Below are 9,302 nucleotides of genomic sequence, written 5' to 3'. Positions count from 1 at the left end.
TCACAAAATGCAACGAGGCTGTTGTAGGGGACGGGAGGAGAAAAGAGCTGCCTTTAACGATCCTTTTGTGTCTTCCCTCCTCCCACCGAGCGGAAACCGGTATTTAATTTTATGATACAGATAATTGCCTTAAACGTCTAGTGTAAGCAAACAGCCTTCAGCCTCAGCCGCACTTTATCAGGGCGGCTATTATCAATCCTATAGCAAGACAGAAAAGCCTAAAACATCGCTTTATAGCCTACGCTGATGTTTTAATCTTCCCCTCCAAATACCGCGGCAGTACACGACTTGGCGGAGCGCACTTCACGCGAGACACGGCCGCGCAGGAGGGCTTACGGCAGCCCACCGCCCCCGCGGGGAAGCGGGCCGCGCTGCCGGCCGCGCAGACCGCCGACCCCGGACCGCCCCCGCTTCAGGCGCCAAGGCGGAGGTAAGGAGAAAGACGGTCTCGTCCCTTTTTCCTCCGAAGGGCCCGCTCGCCTCTCCCCACCCGAGTTTCTCCGCAGGTCGCCTGCGGGGCCGTTTCCTGGGCAGCACCGAGCAGCCCCCCGCCCCGGGACAAGAGCTCTCTGGGGGCACCTGCAAACCCAGGGAGCCGCGGGAAGGCGCCTGCAGTGGCTGGGGTCGGGATGGGGCCGAGAAGGCATCAGCAGAACAACAAAACCGGGTACCGATTTTGCTTTATGTTTAGCTGTGGTTCGAGTCACACCAGATACTTCCATTTTCAGCACACGCACACCTCTACTACTAATCAGTACTCCGAAAATGAAGCTTACGGGAATAAATACGAAGATCAAGCAAAGAGCCTCAGATCCAAGTCCAAGCTCGACAGTCCTCCAGACATGCAAAGCCAGCACCTGCACATTATTTTTATAATAAAAAAGCATATAGGAACTAATCAGGCAGCTTTATAACTTGCACACACTCTGATTAATTTGTAATGTGTTTCATGGGGGTTTGGTGTTCTTGAGAAGTCATACAGCTTCTAACCCAAACGACACAGGGAGCCATTTTCCCAAAGGACTGAAGGCAGCTGAATCCCTCACAAGACAGCTTGAATGAGCATCAGAGCTGCCACAGGAGGATCCCATTGTGAACGTCATGCTAATTTAGAAGTGGTACAATACCCAATATAGTAAAAGGTTTTTATAATCTATTTAATTTGCAGCAATTTAAACAGAAAGAAGTGTTGAACCATGCAACTGCTGAAGTCTACTTTTAAGGTGCTCACTATATTCCCTCCTTGTCTCATACACACCCAAAGTAATTTAGTTCTACCTTCAGAGGAACTGCTCGACCACCTCTCAGTCAATTCCACCACACCGCTGAAATTATTGCGAGTTTGGTTAAGGAAACAGATTGGGAGGAGCTAACCCTGGTGTTCTGTCTTTTGCATAGAGTAAGAATAACTTATTAGGTATAAATACTCGAGGTCCTGTTGAAGTATTTATAAACATGGGAGCACTGAGATGCTCAGAATGTCAGTGAGAGGAGGGGAGAGAGTATAAAATATTTATTCCTCTAAGTATTTAAAATAACCATAGGACCCTGAAATTTATTACTGTTTGTGACTTGCATACATAATAGATGCTACATACCCTAAGGTAAGTTTGAATTGCCTTGTGTTTCCAATGCAACTCCAGGTTGGTGAGGTTGAACATTTTATTCCGTCTCGATGAAGCAAACCATGCCCTGTGCTTCCCGCCCCATAGAACAGCACCGAGGAGACCACAGGAAGAAAGCACTTCCTTAGGTCTGACTGTTCCTGTTTAAGGGTAACTTTTTGTTAAAAACCAGTTTCCTTAAAAAAGCTTAATGACACAACCATGGGTGCTGCTTGTAAGTTCAAACACACGGGGTTCCCAAAAAGGAGCTGATGAAACAGCCATGTTACGAAGCAATTAATTATCAAAGAGATTTGAATGGTACTCCAGAGCTGGATTACAGGAAGATGTATTTGAAGAGAGAACTGCAAAACCAGAAGGGCACAGATGAGAACTCAAAAGCAGGTAAGGGGGGCAGAGGCAGCCTCAAGGCACCCTGCATGTGCCCACCTCTCCTGGGCTCCTAGCCACTTCCCCAGCTGCCGGCGGGCACCCAACCAAAACACCAGCACACACGCCACCCAGGGGTCAGACACCCAGCAGATGCTGCTGCTGGAAGGAGGTATTTCTAAGGCTCAGCCTCTGCCTAGGGCAGCTGTGAAACGTGGCACATCTACAGTGACCGTCAGTGCTTCAGTGAGGGGTAGGAGAGGCCGGAGAGAGAGAAGATTCAGCAAAACTAACTTAAAGACATTGCTGACTAAGCATCACCATTAAGGGTTGTTTGGATTGTAATGTTTTTTCTTTTTTTGACTTTTTAAAAAAATATGCTAATTTACCTTAATAAGAACAGATATACCCAATTAGTATTCCCAAATATAAATCAATGTTTTCATTTATTATCTTTACCCTTGACATTCAGAATGAAGAATCAATGAGTAGTATATCCGTTCTAGCACTTTGAAGAACTAAACCCAGTTCTCATTCATACTGACTGAGAAGACAAAACACGTGGCAAGTGCTCATATGCTGAGCAGTTATACAGAGCTTTAAAAAGCTTCAGAAAATAAAGAGTAAAAGTGTTTGTATACACACTTGACTCCAAAATGAACATGCCTAAGGAACTCCTTGTCATTTTACATTGAACTAGATATATACATGTGTAAAATGCAGTATTTCACAGATTTTTTCAAAGTAGAAAGTTTAAAGTAGGTAGATTGTCTTTAGCAATTATTCCCCACTAAGAACAACTATAAATAAGGACCCCTCTTAATCCTTTTCCCAAAAGCCTTTCTAGTTTACTAAAGGAACAACATTGGCACACCTTTTCAAAGAGTTCTTGTAATAGTCATGAGCAAGAAATTGGAAAGCACCTGTCAGTTATTTGAAATTTTCACTTAACCTTGAAGTATATAGAGAATTTTGACAAGAGGTATTATAAAATTCAGCTTATCACCTTAAAATAAAGAGAAAGGAAGGAACAAGACAGTGTCGCCAACTCTCATACCTACATCTCTCACTACTTCATGTTTTACCCAGGAGTCCCAACATCTTTAGGCAGGTTATAAGAGTCATATGGAAAACAAACAACAACAAACCCCAACAATATAAATACTGTGATTCTCCAAGTCTCTAGTCCTCAGCCATAGGGGGAGGACCAAAAAGTTGAATCATAAACAGCCAAAGTAAATACAAACACCTGAATCAGATTCTGAAGATTACAAGGCTTGTAAGTCTAGAAGTTACACAGAAAGGAAAGCACGTTAGCACTTGCACAAGCAATCATTTTTCACAGCTATAAGCCCTTGCACTTCCTACATTAACTTATGACTTTCGTAGTCTGCATTTAGCACGCTATGGGTACCAACCATTATTTTAATACGACATGAGACCTTTCCAACTGGCCTTATTTTAAGAGTCCTTCAGCACAACTTTTACAGTAATGAGAACTGAGGAAAAAATTAACCTGTTGTGACACACACAAGCAGAAAATTAAGGACAAATGACTTCTACACTTTGGTCAGAATCAAAAGTGAAGGAAACTTAGTTCACAGGAACATTGTCGAATATATATTTAAATAAGGCATTCACAGATACGTTTGTGTGGGGAAGCTTGGTCTTTGGGAACATAAGGTACAAGCATTTTCAAAACTGAGAGATTAGAAAGTAAGCAATAAGAACCAAAAGCCAGTTCTTTCCTAGCCTCACCAAACCAATTTGTCTCAAATCCAGAAGAGAAAGAAGGTCCAGCGAGATCCCACTCAAGCATAACAAATAAGACTGATAAATACCTTTGCTAGGGACAGAAACATCCAGGCAGAGATAAACATCGGGTAGGGATAGTTCTACCCCTTCTCAGCCAACTCAGCATTCCACAGGTGCACCAACACTAACCCCACACAGTTTAGATATAAAGCATTCAGCTCTTAGTGACAGAGAACTCATTGCCAAATTTGTTTCTTCCTCCTGCCAAATGCTACCACTCTTTTTGTGTTTACTCATATACTGACTTCAAAAGAAGATACCTCTTTAATAAAGCCAGCTTGTTTATGCAGAAGGTTTGTTTTGTTTTTAAATAGTTATCCTTTATAGCTATAATTTCAATAGCAATTAGTCAGGAGTATCAGTGAACCGGAAATATTCACATGAGTTTACTTCTAATATGAAACAGCAAAAGCCTATTTACTTACTCCCTAAAATGCTCATAATCCTTAAATACCCACATGCAACTAAGAATCATAGAAAAACAGTCTTACCTTTTTCTTCAAAGAAAAATAATCAGGTATGCCAAACAACTGATACAGAGGTTCCGTGTTCCATAGGGCATGAAAGGTCTTCGCTAGTAGCAACCCCCTGAATAAAACCCGATGCTGGCCTGCCCAGCTGCACGAGGCTCCGGAGCACGTATCAGTAGGTGTATTTATAAACCTTAACTGCAACTGCCTCTTGTACCTTCTCAACACAACACTCCAGCACTGCTGCGCACGACCAGAGCTGTAAAAGCAGTAAATGAGTTTCCCCGCTTCTTTAACTGATTGACTAATTAAGACCATAATCAGTAAACTATTTACACATGAAGACACAAACACCTGCATTTGCTGACTTTTTACTCTCATTTTGTGAGCTTTTCTGTTTAAAGCAAATAGAAAACGTATGGTAGTTTGAATTTTAATCAGTATTTCCCGTAACACCATGTAACACATTCAAGAATTAGTTTTTTTCCTTTTCACAGAGAAAGAGGAACACAGAAACTTATAACTTATTCAATGAACATTCCTTGCTAGCACGCCAGAGCACACCATTCTGTCAAAAATCCAGGACCAAACCACTCTCAAAGAGTCTTTTTCCTCTTCTTCTGGATTCACACACAAAAAACCCACATGGGCATATGCTCCACTATTTATTCATCTAGATTCTTATACTGATCTTGCAGAGTGACATGCAAGTACAACATAAGTCAAATTCAACCGTTCCTTCGCACCACATGGAATTTTATAAAATTCTAATATTAATTAAACAAACAGTAGCCTTCTGCACCAGTTCATAGAGCAGAGCAGTCTCATCATTTGACAATTAGCAGTATCACCATTACCAGAAAACTTGAACTTCTTGGAGAAAGAGAATAAATAAAAACTTAGTCTTCTTACTCCAACATACACAATATTTTCAACTCTTCCAATACAGTACATAACGAAGTCAAGAAAGACATTGGAAGCAATTTTCAAATGGACCACAATTTTTTTTCTGGAAGGCTGAATAACTGACTTCAAGCCATTCAAAAGACACCATATTTGAGAACAACTTTTCCCTTTCCAGGCTTACTCCATCTCCTCATAAATAACATTCTCTCACTAAGAAGCAGACATCAGTTTCCAAATATTTAATTATAATTGGAAAAATATTACAAAATGCACATTTTTATTTCACTTGGGACTGCAGAAATGTATTAATTCAGTTTTTCCATTTCCTTCAAATTTGAGAAAATGTAACAAAACAATGACAACAAAAACTAACAGATGTATGAACTAGTTTCATCAATTAAGCTTGAAAATTCAGAAAGGATTTTGCCAAATAAATTTCAATGGCTGGACCTGGCAGATGCCATTCCCCACAGAAGTGCTGCATTCCTAGAATGAACTAATGCCCTTCAGTAATACAGAAAGTCAGTCTCTTAGGCAAGGCGGGACTTATGAGAGACCAAGGATTAGCATCTCCGAACATTGGAGTAAGCTGAAGCATTTTGGATCCTCTGTCAATTCAGAGCTCATCGTGTTTTGCAGGGTCCATACTGGGTTTGATGAAGACTCCTTCCATTGCTTTCCAATAGTTGTGATGATTAGCAGTAGGCATGCCATGAACTTCCCGTTGGCCTCTAATGGGATGGCCATACTGCTCCCCCGTTATCGAAAGGAACACCTCCGTTCCCACATGCTTGAAGCGCACTGCATCCTCCCGCTCCCAGTAAGTCCCACTGCATTGCACAATCCATATATCGAGGTCATCTCCTTCGCCATCATCACCAAAGGCACTTACTTCCTGTTAGAGACACAAACTTCCTGAAGTGAAAAAGCAAACACCTCCAACACACACATAAAAATATCAGCCACAAAGTCAGCAGAGTTTAAAGGCAAGGATGGAGAAGGAAGAAAAAGCATTGCTGCATTGCTTTGTCACCAGTCATCGAGTCCAGAAACAGTAACTTTCTACCACTACAACCTGAACACAAAGTGCCAACAAACTCCAACATGTAATCTGAGCAAAAAGTGCCAACAAACCCCAACATACACTACAAGTGAAATGAAAGAGGACTTGAGCACAGAGATCAGAACAGTCCTTCTGAGAAAAAATTCAAAACAAACAATACTAATGCTGATGAAAATGTTCCTCACTCAAAAAAGTTTGTAACCGTAGATATTTAGTTTTGCAGTATGACCATCTTCATAGTTACCATTGCAACAGTTTTTGTCAGTATGTGTTTTTATCACAATGTCCCAACAATTCAGCTTATTAAGCTAATCATATTCCTTTTTCACTTGATTATACCAAGCTTACAATTGGGTCAACAACTATTCTGGTTTATGCTCTTTCTTCACATAGATAGCTGAATAGCAGAAAAGGAAAAGGAAATCATCATTAAAGCAAATTAATTCCTGATAAAACAAAAGTTAGAGATTAGATTTCAATATATACCAAAAAAAAAAATTCCAAGCATTTTCAGAAACTGGAGAGGCTAAGCTCAAACTGTTTAGGACTCAAGACAGCCTTTAATTCTTAAAAATCTGATAACCAGAAGTGATGAACAACTTGGAAATAGATCAGCAATAGTTTGTACCTAGCAACCTAAAATTTTAGGCTCATGTTAATTCAAGTTTACATGGTCCAAGAAGTGTGTCAGACAACATACTTGAAAATACATATGAACATCCAACTTCTGTTAAGAATATGAAATAAAAATTTGTGTTCATATCTACATCATATTTCAATAATGTCCTAAGTCACGGTCCTGTCAATCTCTGGGAAGTCATGCAAACTCCTTTCACTTAGATACTGTGAAGGCACATCGCAAAACCAAAGACACACAATGACAGGTGCTGAACATTTTTACATTAATGACAATGTTATAAAAATTGTCTAAACTGACAAATGCGAACTGGTGGGAGTTTTAGAATCAAACTGTTCTTTAAATAATTCTTCTGAAATGCTATTTTTCCATCACTTCTTTTGTTTTAATAACCAGATCATATAGATACCCTACACAGAACTGGACCTGATTGTTTCAGCCACTTCACTGATAGTAAGAGACAGATCTTTTTTACAGAATCAGGTCTTCCAACTTTGAATGTAATGACCTATCTACATACCTTGAAGGAAGACTAAAATGACTACTAGCGACAAACTTCCAACAAGTTTGCATTATTTATTTTAAGCGAGTGCTTCAATCTTGGAGAAGCATTTGTCCAAGGACAAGACTGGGACCTAATTACAGTTAGAAATTACACTCTTCTAGATATGTACAAAATGATAAATAAATATATGATTGTGAAAGCAGATTCATTTTTCCTGTGGAAGGAGGACAGATAAATAAGGATAGTGAACTAAAATAAGGATAGCAAGATAAGGAAGACTAATAGACTGGATCACCAAGAACTTGGATATAGGAATGCCTAATGACTAGCTGCCTTGCTCTAGAGCAATCTTCATAATATTGACGGAGGTGCCCAGTCTCCAACGCCTTTAAAGTGCTAAACATTTCAGAACAACCTTCCCAGCAGCAATGGTGCAGGATAAAAAAAACCAACACAGATATGTTAAAACTACTGTGAAATACCAATACTAGTATACATTACATTTTACCATTGCCAAGAATTTAAATACATTATTCCAAGATGCAGAAAAGCATATACTTGAACTCTGGAAATGCACACACGTACTGTTTCTGGCAGCTGGGCCCCAAGCCTGATTCTTCAAAAGATGAAAAACTGGAGAGAATACTGTCAAAAGCATGCACTATTTATACAAAAGCTTAAAATTCAAAAGAACTCACTTGGTTATTGGAGAGTGGTGATGGGAAGTGATGAGTGTGTAGATTTTTCCCTGTGTTAACGTGGGTAAGTCGTATAGCTTGCCCACATTTCACCGGTGTTCCGCGTTGGCAACTGCCGTCACTCTTCCCACGAATCCGCCAGTAACTGTTAGCGTCATCTGAAGCTTCAACTCCAGTCACTGACTGCTGCCCGCTTCCTGTTCAGATAGAATTAAACGACAGGAGACTTAACCCACCTCCCCAATTCAAGAAGTCCTGAAAGGACTAAAGTAATTTGTTTAATGTTCTCATGCCTTCAGGTTTAAAAGATGTTTAATTCTCACAGTCCGTCTACTGACTGCAATAGGAATGCAGGTACCTAACAATCTTTCAGACTGACGAAGTTAAACACAGCGTGTGTTAGTAGATGCAAACTGTTAATAGTTCACGGTGAACGCATGAGAAGAAAATCTGATCGCACCATCCCGCCTTTCTCAAAAGTACTGCCGAGCTCTCCGTGTCCGCGGGCGAACCGGCGCCCCGCTGCCAGAGCAGGCGCTGGGGAAGCGCTGTGGGGGCAGCGCCGGGCTCGCCTCAGGGCCGGGGGCAAGGCCTCCCTGTCACCTCCCCCCCGGGACCGCCGAGCGCAGCTGCAACGCCCTCCCGCGCCCCGCATCCCCCTCCCCGGTCTCCGGTGCCCCACAGCCCACCCCGGCCTGCTGCTCCCTCTGCACCAGCGACACGAACCCCACCAAGCTCTAACGTCCCCCTCCGCCGCCGCCCCCCGCTGCCCGCCCCCCTCCCCCATTTCCCTGCCTCCCTCATCGCCTGCCCCCCTCACTGCAAGTCCCCCCGCCATTTTCCCGCCCCCCTCGCTGCCCGTCCCCCAGCGCTTCCCGGCTCCCGCCATTTTCCAGCCCCCTCAGGTCTCCCCGGCCCCTCAGCGCGGCGCCCGCGGCCCGGCCCTGCTCACCGGAGCCGTACTTGACCTCGTGCGAGTGCAGCCGCACGCTGTGGCGGGTGTTGAGCAGCTTCAGCACCGAGCCGCAGGTAACAGCGCCCGGCGCCGGCTCCCGGCCGCGGCAGAGCCCGCGCAGCAGCGCCAGGAGCAGGAGCGTGAGGAGGCGGCAGCCGCCCCGCATGGCGCCGCAGCCCGGGCGCCGCCGCCTCCCGCAGCGCAGCGCGCTTCCGCACCGCCTCCGCGGGCCCAGCCAATCGGCGCGCGCCAGCGCCGC

At 43.2% G+C, this 9,302-nt stretch overlaps 1 protein-coding gene across 1 annotated transcript; it reads right to left on the bottom strand.

Moving 5' to 3' along the window:
• Positions 1-4,931: 4,931 nt before the first annotated feature.
• SDF2L1 (stromal cell derived factor 2 like 1) lies at positions 4,932-9,284 on the bottom strand. Its single transcript, XM_063351527.1, has 3 exons — positions 9,041-9,284; positions 8,089-8,285; positions 4,932-6,080 (listed from the first exon to the last, which is right to left on the bottom strand). The coding sequence occupies exons 1-3, from the start codon at positions 9,207-9,209 to the stop codon at positions 5,802-5,804; spliced, it is 645 nt and encodes a 214-aa protein (XP_063207597.1). The 5' UTR covers positions 9,210-9,284; the 3' UTR covers positions 4,932-5,801.
• Positions 9,285-9,302: the final 18 nt, after the last annotated feature.

Source organism: Chroicocephalus ridibundus, chromosome 13 (assembly GCF_963924245.1).
Source record: "Chroicocephalus ridibundus chromosome 13, bChrRid1.1, whole genome shotgun sequence".
Classification (NCBI taxonomy): Eukaryota; Metazoa; Chordata; class Aves; order Charadriiformes; family Laridae; genus Chroicocephalus; species Chroicocephalus ridibundus.
The sequence above is the reverse complement of the archived record's forward strand: the minus strand, read 5'-3'. Positions and strand labels throughout refer to the sequence as shown.